The sequence below is a fragment of the Propithecus coquereli genome, unplaced genomic scaffold, assembly GCF_000956105.1.
Source record: "Propithecus coquereli isolate 6110/MARCELLA unplaced genomic scaffold, Pcoq_1.0 Scaffold355, whole genome shotgun sequence".
Lineage (NCBI taxonomy): Eukaryota > Metazoa > Chordata > Mammalia > Primates > Indriidae > Propithecus > Propithecus coquereli.
Window position 1 is genome coordinate 4,847,220 of NW_012149230.1, and position 15,716 is coordinate 4,862,935.

General features: G+C 47.9%; 1 protein-coding gene across 5 annotated transcripts in view; it reads left to right on the top strand.

Moving 5' to 3' along the window:
• MPRIP (myosin phosphatase Rho interacting protein) overlaps window positions 1–6,314 on the top strand; it is a 132,988-nt gene extending 126,674 nt beyond the window's left edge. For 3 of the 5 annotated variants that reach the window (XM_012651422.1, XM_012651424.1, XM_012651425.1), the window contains 2 exons: window positions 581–666; window positions 5,564–6,314. In XM_012651422.1, the coding sequence (XP_012506876.1) occupies window positions 581–666; window positions 5,564–5,635 (158 nt within the window). In that variant the 3' untranslated portion in view covers window positions 5,636–6,314. Of the gene's footprint in view, window positions 1–580; window positions 667–1,197; window positions 1,259–5,563 lie in introns of all 5 variants that reach the window. The other 2 variants (XM_012651423.1, XM_012651426.1) reach the window with 1 other exon arrangement.
• The last annotated feature ends 9,402 nt before the right edge of the window (window positions 6,315–15,716 follow it).

Consider the following 15,716-nt stretch of genomic DNA (forward strand, 5'->3'; position numbering starts at 1 on the left):
TTTGTTTTAGCTGAGAATCAAAAAACAAACAAAAAAGAAAAAACCCAAACTATATATACACATATGAAGTAAAAAACAACCAAAAAACCCCCACGTGCATGGGATAGATGGTATGGTATGGTATGACCCAATGTATGTTTGTTTTACAGATATTTAAGTAGACATTTTCACAAGTCTACAGGAGTGTTGTCATGGTGGGATAGCTTATGAGAAGGACTCGGCCTTATTACCTTGTTTTATAACAGTCCTGTGTTATCAGGAGGAAGGCGGGAATAGGTGAATAACAGGCACACTTGTGTGCTCAGCAGCTAAGGTCTCATGTGGAGTGAAGAGACTGCTCCGGGCTGCAGGCAGTGGATCCGGGGGCCCTGCCAGGGCCTCTACGTGCATGTTCTCCTGTTGTTCTGGTGTTTGTGGTGTTCTGAAAAAGATCTAGTGTATGTTATGGTCACTGGCTTTGAATTCACTTATTTAAGGAAATGTCGTAAGTGTACTGCAGTAATAAGCTTGGAAAATGTTTAAACAGTCTGATTGCGGAGGTTTTAGAAAACAAAGGTAATGGGTCTGTTTGTTTCTTCAGATATAATGAAATCTAAAAGCAACCCTGACTTCTTAAAGAAAGACAGGTCCTGTGTCGCCCGGCAACTTAGAAACATCAGGTCCAAGGTGAGTCTGGGGTCCAGCCCTAAGGGGTGGAGCTGGGGAACGCTGGGGAGAGGAGCCCGAATCCAAGTCCCAGCATGGGCCACAGCCAGGCCAACCACGGGCTGCCGCGGAAAGCCCAGAGGCAGCCTGCCTGCGGGCTCACCCTGTTGGGCAGGTGTGGTGGCTTCGATCTTCATGTCTCTTTTATGGAGCCACCGCCTGGCAGGACGCTGAAGGGCCAGGGCTGCGGGAAGCAGGGCTTGAAGTGATTCGGCTCCTGCCTCCAAGGCCAGGTTCCAGCCCAGCCCATCCTCAAGTCAGCCGCTGTGTCTGTATTGTTCCTTGCGTGTCACAGTCACAATACTGATGCCATCCGCCTTCAAGAGATGAACCCCCTGCCCCCACCGGGAAGCAGCAAATCGCTAGTGTGCTTCCAGAGTGGACTTGCGTCTCGTGGGAAGGATGGGCAGGGGTGGGGAGTGGGGGGCATCCAGCGTGTCACATTTCAGATTGATTGTGTGTGTGTCTCATTTTTGCTCTCTCCTCTGACAGTCCGTAATTGAGCAGGTCTCATGGGATAACTGAAACGCATCCGCTTCCAGGTCCCTGTCATGTAGGTAAACCGCCTCTCTCACCCACCCACCTGCCCACCCAGGGGTGGCCTCTGCATGCACTGCTCACACCTCCGTAGCAAATGCCTGTGTCATGGTTACTTTAATTCATCCCGCTCCAGCAAGCACACACAAAATCCAAGGGTGGTTTTGTTTACCTGCTCTGGGGAGTTAACTGGCACTCTAACCTCTTACAGAGCTGACCCCTGGCAAAGGGGCGCTCCCCCAGCTTGGTGGGCAGGCTGCATGTTGGGTTCTGTGCACGGAGGCCGAACTCACTGCACCCTCTCTGGGGACAGCCATCTTGCCCTCTGTCGTGAGGTGGAGTTGACAGACACCCAGTGCCACTGGCAAGCAAAGTCTGTCGTCACTGAAGTCCTTGCTCACCTAGTGAACAGCCAGCTGGCCGAGGAGGCAGAGGAGCCCCCCGCACACTGGGCAGGCCCCCATACCCGGGTTTTTCACCACCTGTCATGGCCTGTCTTCCTTTGGGGCTCACGGGCCGGGGATAGGTAAGTCAGGGTGGGGCTCAGGAGCATGGTTCAGAGGAGCGTGGTATCCACAATCAGGCCTGGATAGTTACCAGCACTTTTTTTTTTTTTTTTTTTAAACAAAACAAGCTTCTCTCTGGATGCTATTGAAGGCACTGTCCCAAAGAGAAGGGGGTGGGGGTGTGGACCGTGGTGGTAGACCCAGCCTTTGAGCGTGAGCAGGAGGACCGCGTGTCCCTGCCCACCAGGTTCTTGTCTGCTCAGCAGGGCCGAGAATGAGTGGCTACCAGCTTAGCAGCTTGATCTCATTCACTCAGTGATGAGAAGGTTAAGGACACAGGAAGCGTCCACACTGACTCCTTTTGCAGACCTGCTCACCCGCCTCCTGGGGGACCCACAGCCCACGGCCGGCCAAGGGGCTTCGGCCTGAAGCTTGGGGGAAGGAGGTTTGCCTTAGGAAGAGTTCTGAAAAAATCCAAATGTTTTAAACCTAGTCAGTTGGTTTTATTTTTCTATAATCCCAAGTCACTTACACCCAAATGTGGTTTAGGCTTGATTGAAGACTTAGTCTGGGCTTTTTTCTTTAAATATGAAAAATGTTTTGTTTAGCAGAAAGAAACTTGTTCTTTTTTGCTTCGTGGTTTTCTTATTGAAGAATCTACGTCCTATTTGAGGCTAAACTCTAGCTGTTATCTTTGAGCTTTTCCTGAAGAGTTTGAAGTTCACTGTAGTAGTTTGTGCCTTTGGACCATGCTCACAAATGACAGTGGTGGGAGGGGACAGAGAGCTTCTGCCGGACCCTTCCGTCAGGACCGGGGACATGTCCGCATGGTGAGCATCCCTGGGGGACCTAGAGACAGGCCCATAGCTCCTGGCAGTAAGGCCTGTGCAGCAAGGTGTGCTGTGGGCCAGCGCATAGGTACGAGGGAGAAGACTGTTGGGCACAGCCAAGAGAGACTGTCTGGGTGCCATGGCAGACGCAGACTCCCAGAGAGGGAGGACCCAGAAAAGGGAGGAGAGAAGCCCCGCGAGGGGTTTTTTGAGTTGGTGCTTGGCTTGGCTGGGTTTCCATAATAAGAAAGCTTGGGTGTGCAGGGCCCGTCCTGCTGACCACAGCAAAAAGATGGGGACTTTGCAGCCGTCCTCAGGGACACTGCAGTGTGACAGGGCGGGGTGGGGCCAGAGCAGCCCCTCTCAGGAGACATCAGCAGGCACACGGGGTGGCGTCGCCCTTGCCTTGATTGTATTTGGAGACCCCCGAGTGCCATGAGAAGACAGTGGAGTGAAGTTGCCCAGAAACCACACTTCTCATTGGTACTTTTTAACGTGGCGTTTGATCTGAGCTGTGTCTGTTACGTCCCATTTTTATATCCTGCCAAAAAGGATGGAAAGTCTCAGTGCCCATAAAATTAAAGTTAGCTACTTACTTAAGGGCAGCACAGCCTTTGCTGAGATTGAGACCAGAGAATGCTTCTTTTGGGGCTCTTAGGGGGCCCTATGTCTGTGGCCAGCTCATTGTGGGGTTGTAGGAGGCACTGGGGGGGGGGGGCAGCCTGGTGGTGAGTCCCAAAGCTGGCCGCACCCAGAGGGCCCAGCACAGCCACGGTCCCTGTACTGCCCTGTCCTTGGGCTGAGTGGCAGCCCAGGAGAGAAGCCAGAGAGGCTTGGCGAGAGCTGGCCCTCATCTGGGTGCAGGGTAGCATGAGGGCTTGTCTACTCCCTGTCCTTACGACCACAGCGACCCCAGCCTCACTGAGCCTCCGCTCTGCCCTTGTCACTGGGGCAGAAGGCAGGAGCCACCATGCTGGGTGCCGTGGTTGTCCAGACGCCCCCTGCCCCAAACCTATTGCAGCGTGATTCTGCCACTTGGGGGCTCCTGACGTGGTGCCCCCAGGGAGCAAACCCAGAGGCTGGGTACTTACTGTCCACAGGGGTCTCAGGAGCAGCCAGTCCACTGCAGTCCTGCTACAAAGTCCCCAGCTAGATGGGAGCAGGGTATGGCAGTGACGGCCCTGCTGTCCTCTGGGGGCCGCCTGTGTGGACCCAGCGCCTTTGGTGGTGACCAGAAGTCTGCTCAGCTCCTCTACAAGACCCCTGTGCTTGGAGGGGGGAACTCAAGGATGCTGGAGGCAGGTGTGGGTGTTGAGACACAGAATGGGAGCCGGATCTGCTCCCTGTGTCCCCGCCCACTCTGTGGCAAGCTTGAAAAGTAACCCTTACCGGAAAAAAAAAACCCTAACCAAGTTAACCACCCTGCCTAAGTTGAGGTTCATCTGGACCAGTGAGTTTCAAAATGTTTAGCAGTAGAACCCTTCATTTAAAAATCAAATAATTCCTTATTTACATACACGCATGCCTGCTCTGGGTGAAGCTGCATGGGGTGGAGACACCAGAGCCCACCCTCTTCCCACCAGCCTTGGGGTGCTGGGGCCCCCAGACCTCAACGTGCATCAGGCTGGCCGGCAAGTGCTCCAGTCCCCCAGTTCTGCACCAGACAGTGCTGGAGCCAAAGCTGGAGGCGCCAGTAGGTGTGAGGTTGCAGCATTTGGTTTCAAATTATACAGGTTTTTGGCTAAAAATGGCATAATCCTGAGCACCCTGGGCCAGAGGCCATCCCTTTTGTTTCATATTTCTCAGTCAAGCCCATGCCTTTACCCGCTCCAGCTGAGTCTCTTGGTAACACTGGCCGTGGGCCTCAGCTGATGTTGGAACTCCATTTATTTCCAGTCATTTTCTGAAAAGTGCTGTTTCTTTTTCTTATTCAGAAATGAAATCTTTGCTGGGCGCGGTGGCTCAAGCCCGTAATCCCAGCACTTTTGGAGGCTGAGGCAGGAGAATCACTTGAGGCCAGGTGTTCAAGAACAGCCTGGGCAACACAGCAAGACCCCATCTCTACAAAAACAGAAAAAATTAGCTGGGCGTGGTAGTGTGATCCTGTAGTCTCAGCTACTCAGAAGGTCGAGGTGGGAGGGTAGCTTGAGCCCAGGAGTTTGAGGCTGCGGTGAGCTATGATTGTGCCACTGCACTCCAGCCTGGGTGAAAGAGGGAGACCTGTCATTGAAAAAAAAAAAAAAAGAAGAAGAAAAAGGAAATCTTTGGGAAAAGTCTGTAAGAGTGAAATGGCAAATATCTATCCCCCAATTAGTAAAATGTCACTCATTTCTGGACATTCAGATTTACATTTTTCCAGGATCTCACGTGAGCAGAATATTGGCTTTACGTTCTGCAAGTCTGCGTAGATATATTGGCATGTTCCTAAGCCTCTGTAACACGTCGTGAGCCCAGCAGGTTTCTGGTCAGGAAAGGTTCTTAGGGCAGCAGGTCCTGCAGGAGGCCCATGGGAGTGGGGCTGGGGTCGGGATACCCTGGCCCTCCTCATCTGAGGCTGTCAGGTTAATAATCACAGAGGAGCCAGATAGGGGTAAATCCACACGTGGGAAAAGACACATAGATGGCAGTTTCCTAGTTCATAGCACAATCTGCTCATTTCCTGGTTGCATCAGTCAGATCACTGCTTGTCTAAAGAGCCCTAAGCTCAGATTTCAGCTACTTAAACACATGGTCTCGTTTCTCTGATATGCTTCCTTTTTCATCCTTGTAATTTTCTGAAGGGAAAAACTTATTCCACAAGTATGTATTCCACTGCTTTCCCAGAGGACGCCTCTCTTCCTGGCATGCCCCCCTAATCTCAGGACACGCCCCCCACCCCCCGCATCTGCACCTGCCTCTCTGACTAAAGCCAATGCCACCAGGTCCAGTCTGGTCCGGAGGATCTAACGTGAGCTCGTTTCTCCCCTCCTGCCCTGTCTCCACCAGAGTCTGAAGGAAGGTCTGACGGTGCAGGAGCGGCTGAAGCTCTTTGAATCCAGGGACTTGAAGAAAGAGTAGCTGTGTCCCGTTCAACTTGAACACGCACCTTTCCCGGCTTGTAGCAGCACAACCCGAGCGCTGCTTTTTGTCTGTACCTTTGTTTTTTATTATTATTGTTATTGTCGTCATTAACTGTGGGTATGGATGCACGAGAGACTGGTTTAGGGGTTGTTCACACCATTCCCTGCTGTGTTGATTTAGACTTCCTATGGTCTTATCAAAGCGTTTTTCCGTGGTATTCTGAAATTAGTTCAGCAGCGGGGCTGCGGAGGGCCGTCCCTGCAGCCGGCGTCTGTGAGAGCCCCTCCCTTGCTGTAAGCCGCTGCACTCACTGTCAGTATTAAGGCTCAGCAGCCTGTTGATAAGCTAGCCCTGTCTCACTGAGCGCTGGCGTGCAGACAGGGCCCGGCGGCAAGCACGCCCCAGGGTAGACTAGTCCCAGTTGGTAAGAGAAAAGGCCATGCAGACGCCCGGCTCGGCCTGGATCACAGCACTGCTACCTGGCTCAGTAGCCCAGCTGTCAGAGGAGGAGGTGCACTGCCTTTTGGCCGGAGAGGAGGACGGCGTTTTGTATTTGTTCCACTGATGCAGCTTAGAAGCACACCCCAGATAATCGTGGCAAACCCTTCACATCCTGGAAAATGTTGAAAGCAACCATTCCTATTTTTGTTTGTTTTTTATTAAATCTTGCACAAAACCCCTGGCCCCTCGCCTTCCTTCCTCCGCCCGCTCCTTTCTTGGTCTCCAGTAACTCTGGTCTTCCCGTAACTACTGAAATGCTGACCTGCAGCCTGGGGTTCAGACTGACTGAAAGAAATTATGAATTCCCTTGGGGAATCATTCAAAGGGAGAGAAGTTTGTTGGTTTTCTTTGTTTTGTTTTGTTTTTACCTTTTTGAAAAGAAACTGTCACGTTGCTCTGGAAGAGGGGGAGAGGAGACCCCCACGTGAAGTCAAGAAGAAAATACAGAGGACGTCAGGAGCTGATGGAAACGCTCGTTAGTATGTGTTCAAGATGCTTAACTCTCATGAATTAATCTGAGCGCTGAAAAGTTCTTCTGTAGCATTTACCTTCAAAAGAGCCCATTTAAAGTAAATCTATACTAACAATTTTGCTTTTCTAACAGTTTGAGCAAAGATCTTTTTAACTCCACAAAAAATTCCGTAGCACTTCTTGGAAAATCTCTTAGAGTTCCTGTTATGCCCCCATGAAAGCCATCAATCTCATTAAGATAAGGAGTATAAACAGACCCGTCACCTGCTGGGAACCAATTCTGCTTCTTTTAGGAACAAGGTGGGGGTGTTAGCCTATGACTGCTTGGAGGACACCGGGGATCTCACTGGATCTGTTGGTTCTATTGCCAAGAGCGTGCTTTCTCTTTGGATTAATGCTTGAGTGAGTTCGGTGGTTCCTGTGGGTACATTGCTTTGGGGGTAAAAATCTATAAATCATCTTGCTCAGTTTCTAGATTAAGTTAATGAACAAGATCATCCGGGAAAAGTCTGTCCACAGCCCCAGTGGGCGGAAGGCCCCGGGTTCTGTGTGTTTGAGACTCACACCCAGGTGCTCACTTCTGGCTGGAATAAACTCAGGGCTCTCCACTGGCATCAAGCCTTTCCCTTTCCAAGAGTTTTAAGGGGCCTTAACCCACACGTTTATTCCTTTGCTACTATTCTTCCATGTTTTTAACAGCAAGAGAAAATCAGGTCTGTTTAAAAATTTGTAATACTTGTCTGAGCTGGGCATGGTGGCACATGCCTGTAATCCCAGCTACTTGGGAGGCTGAGGCAGAAGTCGAGGCTGCAGTGAGCTGTGATCATGCTGTGAATAGCCGCTGCATTACAGCCTGGGCAACATAGTGAAGCCCCACTTCTTAACCTGCCCCCCTCCCCCATTTAGATTGGCAGCACTTTGAGAAATGGACCTTGCAGTGTCATGCTCAGAATGGGACTGTACAGAAGGAATGCTGGGGACCCCCCTGTCCCTACCAGCCTCATTGCTCTCTCTAGGCCCCTGCCAGGACATACGTCTCCTCCAGGGCAGGCAGGGCCTTGATGTGAGGCAGAATCCAACTGGAAGAAGTGTGGTTGCCTCTGTTCTCTGGGTGTTTGATCTCATGTGGTTCTCTGAGGACCACCACCTTGCTGCCTGCCCTGCCCTGCCCTGTCCTGGCATGGTTTCCTCTGTGACCATCCCTGCTGCCCCTGGGGACCCTCTGGCCCTTCTGCAGGCACCTTCCTGCCTTCTGCCTCTGGGGGTTCTTGGCAGGGTCTGCTTGTTGACAGACTGCATCTGCCTCCAACCCTCGAAGTGCTTAGAATAAAAGCAAGTTTGCCCATAGGTCAAAATAGCATTTTATTCATTTTTCTTCATCACTTGCCCCTCGAGGCTGGCCCTCAAGAATGCTGGGAATGAATACATTGCATTGCAGTGTTTGGGATCAGGCAGAGCCTGGAGGGGACAGGTGAGCTGGGCATCTGTGCTCCTCCCAGCACCGCAGCCTCTGGTGGAGGCCCCACGGTCACTGGAGGCAGAAGGACTTGCTCCCCCGGGGCTGGTTGTGAGGTATTGCCAGGAAAGGGCTGTGGATGCTAAGGCGGCAGAGAAAAGGGGACACTCCGGCTCCTCTTAACTAAAGGCTGCTTCAGCTGCAGCGTCGCAAAAGTGCCCTGCGCTTGTCCTGGCATTGTGGAAGAGTGCCGTCACACAGGGACAGCTGCCATCTTGGTCGGGGTAATCTGAGTTTCCTGCTGATGGGTTATATCCTCCAGCTGAAGTGAACCAGGCAAGAAAGAAAACAAAGAAGTCCTTTATGTCCTGGAGCATAGAATGTTGCCCCAGGTAACAACACTGGCACAGTCTCTGCCACCACTGGCCCAGCACGTGCAGGCCACGCAGGTCCCCAGTGTCCCCTGTTTGCTCCCTGCAGGCGTCTAGATCCCTTGGAAAGGAGGTTAGCACCTGAATTCCAGAGAGAAGAAAGAATAAGAATGCAGAAGTGGAACTGGTTTCTGTGTGGGTAGAGGATGGTTCCTAGAGGTTGCTGCCTGCGGCTCAGGGCTGTCGGGACTGGGCACCGGCAGGTCTCAGGCTGCTGCTGGCACGAACTGAGCAGTAGTGAGCCTGCCGCACTTCATGGGTGAGGAAAATGCTAAATGGATAGACTTCACCATTTTAAATATTTTCCTATGAAATATATTTACTCATAACCTGCGAGTAAGCTGTGCCAAACTGTGAGAACCAAATAGTTTGACTTCTTTTGACACAGAGTGGTCACTTCTGGTCAAGTTCCTCTGTCAGCACGTGTGGCGCCCCAGCTCCCGAGCGCTCCCGAGCGTCCCAGCATGCGGGTGGGGCGGGCGGCCCGCGGGAAGGCAGTGGGTGGCGCCTGCACTCTGCGAAGCGCCGACCGTCGGGGGGTGGGGGGGGGACGGCAGGAGACCACATCCTGAACACGGGGGTCTGTGGAACAAGAGCGGGAAGTCAGAGGGGGTCCTGCCTTCCACGCCAGCAGCACGAAGGCAGAGGGAGCCCGCCGACTGGTCGGTTAAGTGGGGGACTCGGCAAGAGTCTGCTCTAGCGGAGCCACGGTCCGGTCATTCCCAGTCGTTCCCCCATCTCCTGCAGGCCAGACTCGGGGGAGAGGACGGGTCGCGCCGTTGTGAAGCTCAGAATATGTCTGAAGGGAGCACTGACAGAGAAGGCCAGAAACAGAATGGATGGCTTGAACAGCACTTTGATGGGGTCTATTTTACTACCATTCATGTCACTATAGGGGTAGATGGAACTCTAACTTTTGGCCACATGGAAATGTACTGAGAACTGAACCCACTCCTTTTTATCACTGAGGCCTGGCAGTCTCCATGCGAGGCGGTGGGGCACGCTGGATGGCGTGTGGGCCGCCCTGTGCGGGGTCCTGCTGGCTGGCCACAATGCGTCACCTGCACGAACCAGCAGCCCCTTTCTCCCCTTACGGGGATGAGCAAGGCTAGGTCCTGTTTGGCCTGCTGGACTTGTGGCCTAATTTCGGGGGTTGGGTGGCGGGGGCAGAGCTCGGCTGTCCCCTGCTCCGTTGTGCGGTCTATGGCTGTTATAATGGCTTTCTCCCCACCACTTCATTCGCTGATTTGTCTAAGTTTTACAACAGTTACCTTTTAAAATGAAAAGAATGCAACCCATCAACATTTATTTTTCCCAAAAATAAGAGTTTGCTTATCATTGTCCTAAAGAAGCTTGGAATTTAAGATTTTGTAAGACATAATTTAAAAAAAACAGCAAAACCTGTGACCTCTTTGTCACCAAGAAAGGGAGAAAGTATTTTCAAAATTTTATAAAGAATGGAAATGTATGATATACTTAAAAGAACTTCAATGTTAAAATGTTAAAGAAATGTTTGGCAATTTAATGAGAAGCTTCACTTCCCTGGAAACTTCATTCATTCAGAATATTTCACACCCTAAAAATCCTGGATACCTGAGTCATCACAGTCTTACGTACAAGGAATTTGCTTTATGAACAGATTTTTAACTGTTGCCCTGATGTCCCGTTGGAGCACTAAGAGATGACACACACTAGAGAGGACCCATCTGCCTGCCTGCGAATGGCGTGGCCCCGCGTGTGCTCCATTGGCTGGGATGAGCGGACGTGTCCCGGCGGAATCGCCTCGGCTCCTCCTGAAAGGAGTTGGGAAGAAGGCTTCTGGGAAATTACTTATGCAAAAGGTTCTTAAAATTAAGGTATTTGTGCACTGTTTTCCCCACCTTTCATCTTACTAGACTCGCCTACCTTCTGGCGCTCTTACGAGAAGAATTCCCAGACTGCGTAACACTCCCGTCTCTTTTCCAGTCGGGGAACACTGGGCAGCCACCAGGGGGTGCTCCGCGCGGGCTGGAAGTCGACCATGTACGAGCACACTCCTCCTCTCTGGCTTTTCCGTGTCACCAAACCCTTAAAAGGGTTAAGCTCAGATGTTAGATTTTTAAACCTCTGAGAGGGGTCATCTTCAGGTCAAAAAGTGAGGTCCACCATTGTTCTTAATACCAAGTAGCAGAACATTCTGAGATACGTGTTCCTCCTTCACAGCAGCTGTGGTGAGTCATTCTACAAACTGCCCGTAAGAGGTGGATGTGTGCGGTGCTGGTGCACAGTCCTGTGTGCAAACAGCTTTCAGAAAGGTCATGCTTTCCACAGATGAAAACAATGAGAATCAGTATGAGGTGAGGTTTAGTAAAACTGCTCATTTTAATAGGAAGATGTTACATAAATTCTGTATGGAAAGTAACACTATCAATTCCCTGAAATTTTGTCTGCCGTGGAAAAGACCCTACTCATTCTTTTGTTTTTTTGAGAACTGTGAGTTTCAAGTATTCTTGCGTCTCTCTAGGGAGAAGATGTTTCCCTTCTCTGAAATCCTTCAGCTCCGAGTAGGGAAGTTAATAGCTCACAACTAGACCATCCCTGTAGGTGGGACAAGGCCCCACCTGTCCTAATGCATCTTGGGTCCCAGTCCTCTAGGTGCTCACAGTACTTTGTGAATACTGAAGCTACTGCATGCTCAGTGTGGCTTGCAATTTTTATGTATTTAAAAGCAGCTGTGTTTATTTTCCTTAACCTGTATATTCAGAGCAGGCAGTATAAATATTACTGAGAAGTTACTGCAGGGATTTTTGTGACAAAGTTTGTATGGGTTTTTAAGAAAATCTATGGACATCCCTTTTTAAGATGGGGGGACTGCACTGCTGAACCCCACCTGCACTATAAGGAAATGTTTTTAGTAACTGTTGTATCTTTTTAAAAGCTTTGGTCATTTAACAGATGGTTTTAAAGAATGTATACAGTATCTAAAATAATGATAACCCTACATCCATAAATTGTTTTAAATTGAAAGAATGCTGTATTACCTGTTCTCGGTAGAGCCAATCATGACAGTGAAGAAAAATAGTACGTCTTGACCAGACTGTTTCACACATAATCGAAGACTAGTAAGGAGACTTCGTCTAAGACACCATTCTGCTATCAAGGGTCTGAATGCGCGATTTCTGACAACTTCCCAGACTACTTACTGGGCAGGGTCATATGCAAAGCAGCTGAGCTATCTGGATTCCCAGCTGTTTGGTTCCATTGTGTAATTCCATTGTGGTTGCAAAACTTGTGCATCGTATTTTACAATATGTATTTTGGTTCAAATTGGTGAGGAGTCACAGAATAGTAAGAATTGGAGAGTCCAGTACTGTTCCGTGTGTGTGGAGGTGGGTGAGCCCCGGCTGCAGCCTCGGTGAGGGGGGGCTTCCCCCAGGACGCAGCTCGATTCACCTGAGAAAAGGAAGTTCCAGAAAAGCAGTCTAGAGACACGGGCCACCTGCAGCCAGCTGCATCAGCATGCCCTTCACCTTCTCCAGTGAGAAGTCAGTCACGCCACACACTTGGTTTTGGTTTATAGAAAGTTAGGAGTAGGTTGTGAAGAACACTCAGTTCACTACTGTTATGTTTGTATTACAAAACTTCGATTAAAATGGATTTTAAAGGATTTAGGATTTACCTTTAGTGTTAACGGCTGTATCTACTGACTTATGTTAGGATTCAAAACCAGTTAAATTGTAAGAGTTAATTCATGTGGTTTTCCTAAGGTAATATTTAATAAAATGCAAAACATCCACATGGCTCCTCAACAGTTATAACTCTTAATGATTCTTCTCACAAATACACCATTCCGTCTGGGTGAATGTCTCAGTTCAGCCGTGAAAGACAAAATACCCTATGCCAAACTGCTGGGGGAGCAATATATGAGCAAAGTAGAAATGTAGGTACTTCTCATCAGCTGTGACAAGTTTGGAAATGACTCACGGAGTCACTTCTGCCACAGCTAAGCATTTCAGCAGTCACATGCTAAATGTTGAGAGAACGAGCTTGTGTAACTTAACTCATGTTTAATTTCTGTTCTAAGACTAAATGATAATGTTTGCCAGACTAAAAATTATGTGCAGAAGAAAATGGGCCTTGGTGTCCCGAAGAGAAGGCCTGGCTAGCTGAGCTGCTCACGCTTTTTTTTTTTATAAAAAAAAAAAACAATTCAAGACTTCATGGCTTAGTTTGAGGCTTTCTTCTCTTTTTTTTTTTTTTTGAGACAGAGTCTCACTGTGTTGCCCGGGCTAGAGTGCCGTGGCGTCAGCCTAGCTCACAGCAACCTCAAACTCCTGGGCTCAAGCAATCCTTCTGCCTCAGCCTCCCGAGTAGCTGGGACTACAGGCATGCGCCACCATGCCTAGCTAATTTTTTCTATATATTTTTAGTTGTCTGATTAATTTCTTTCTATTTTTAGTAGAGATGGGGTCTTGCTCTTGCTCAGGCTGGTTTTGAACTCCTGAGCTCAAACAATCCGCCCACCTCAGCCTCCCAGAGAGCTAGGATTACAGGCATGAGCCACCGCACCCGGCGAGGCTTTCTTCTCTGTTTCCAAGTTTGTGATCAACTGTTCACTACAATCGAAGTATTATTTTCTCAAAATATTAATTCCTTCGTGTGACATGCTAGATTCCCATGGATGTAGCTGATCATTTTTATTTTGTAAATACTATCTAACTTTACATAAACTATATCATAATAAACTATTTTTGCATCACCCTTTGCATGCTGTGTAATGAGATTTTGTTTAATGGAGAGGCATATGCAAAATATGCATTTAGGTCAAAAGTTGAAACTGGGTAGTAGCCTAGAGATCTACAGTGGATTTTTTTTTTTTTTTTTGAGACAGAGTCTCACTTTGTTGCCTGGGCTAGAGTGCCATGGCGTCAGCCTAGCTCACAGCGACCTCAAACTCCTGGGCTCAAGCGATCCTCCTGCCTCAGCCTCCCAAGTAGCTGGGACTACAGGCATGCGCCACCATGCCCGGCTAATTTTTTCTATATATTTTTAGTTGTCTGATTAATTTCTTTCTATTTTTAGTAGAGACGGGGTCTCGCTCTTGCTCAGGCTGGTCTCGAACTCCTGAGCTCAAATGATCCACCCACCTCGGCCTCCCAGAGTGCTAGGATTACAGGCGTGAGCCACTGCGCCCGGCCTACAGTGGATTTTTTAAAGATTTATTTATAACCTGCTTTTTAAAAAGTTTTTAAAAGCTTTGGATTAGTTTTTAGCATTTCAAAATTAGTTTAGCAGGGCTTGGTGGCGCATACCTATAGTCCCAGGTATTTGGGAGGCCAAGATGGGAGGATCACTTGAGCCCAGGATTTCAAGACCAGCCTGGACAACATAGCAAGACCTCGTCTCAAAAATAAATAAACTAGGATAATTCACATAAAAATTTAGATTTTACATGTTCACACACAAACCATAGTAAGAAATATATCCAGAATCTAATAATGGACACTGCCCCAGTTATGGAATTCTTCAGGGGGCTAACTGGTCAATAAGAAATACTGATGATGGTGATGCCTTCACCAGTCTAGGTACTATAATTCACCACACCTGTCCCTCTTATGAATAGATTTATTTACAAAAATATTTTACCTTTTGTTTAGAATAGAAAATGCATTTTACATCATGACCCAATACACACACACACCCCCAAAACCCAAAATTTAACAAAACAATGCACCCTTACTGTGATACATTCTGATGTTTCTGCTCTGCTTCATTTTTAAATATTCTAGTTGTGACCTACTACATTTAAAATAAAGCAGATTTTTAAAAAATCAATATTGTCAGAACCTGTAGAATGAAATGTGTCAAAATGTGGGAATCCAAACTTTTATTGGGCCAAACAGAAAAAAACTAAAGTCTAACTCTACCAACTAGAAATCAGCCTGAGGAATTTATAAAACTTAGCAAAAACCCCCCAAAAGCATGGACATATAAAAGTACATATTTGCAGTGTGCTATTCCAGTTGTTTAAGGATTTTTCAATAATTCTTTGCCCATTTAAAATAAATTATTATAGTTAAATGTATACAACAAAGTTTTTGGACACTGGCCTAATATGCTGGGTTTTTTGTTTGTTTGTTTGTTTTTAAAGAGATGGGGGTCTCACAATGTTGCCCAGGCTGGATTCAAACTCCTGGTCTCAAATGATCCTCCCTTCTCAGCCTCCCAAGTAGCTGGGGCTACAGGCACACACCACCATACCTGGCTTATTTTTTTTTTTTAATTATGTAAGTGCAATTTAAAAAATCAATTGGCATTTGAAAATCCAAAGCCCTTTCATGATAAAAAAACAGTAAAGTAGGAACAGGAGAACTTCCTCAATATGATAAAGACCATATATGAAAAGCCTGCGGCATAATGTTAAAAGACCAAAAGTTTTCCCCCTCAGATCAGTAATAAGACAAGGATATCTGCCCTCACCACTTCTATTCAACAGTGTACTGAGTCTAGCCAGAGCAATTAGGCAAAGAAAAAAAAAGGCATCCAAATTGAAAAAGAAATACAACTATGTCTATTTGCAAATGAAATGATCTTGTATATAGGAAATCCTAAGGATTCCACACACACACAAAAATGTTAGAACTAAGGAGTTTGTAGGATACAAGATCAGTATATAAAAATCAATTGTATTTCTATATAATAGAAGCAATTCCATTTGCAATAACATCAAAAATAAGCAAGTGGCTTAAGGCCAAGAGTTTAAGACCAGCCTGAGCAACATTGCAAGACCCCATCTCTACAAAAGATTTAAAATATTAATAGCCAGGTGTGGTGGCGCATGCCTGTACTTCCAGCTGCTCAGGAGGCTGAGGCAGGAGGATCACTTGAGCCCAGGAGTTTGAGGTTGTAGTGAGCTCTATGATAAGACCATTGCACACTGCATTCCAGCCCAGACAACAGATTGAGACCCTGTCTCAAAAAACAAGACTCATTCACCGAAAGCTACAAATCATGTTGAAAGAAATTAAACAAATTGCAAAATGGAAAGGCATCCCATGTTCATGGATTGGAAGACAATATTGTTAAGATGGCAATGTCCCCAGTTCAATCTACAGATTCAGCAGAATCCCTATCAAATTCCTTCCTTTTTTTTTTTTTTTTTGGAAGAAAACAGAGTCCCACTCTGTTGCCCGGACTAGAGTGAGTGCTCTGCCTGTCTTCTGAGCCACGTTCTCCCTCC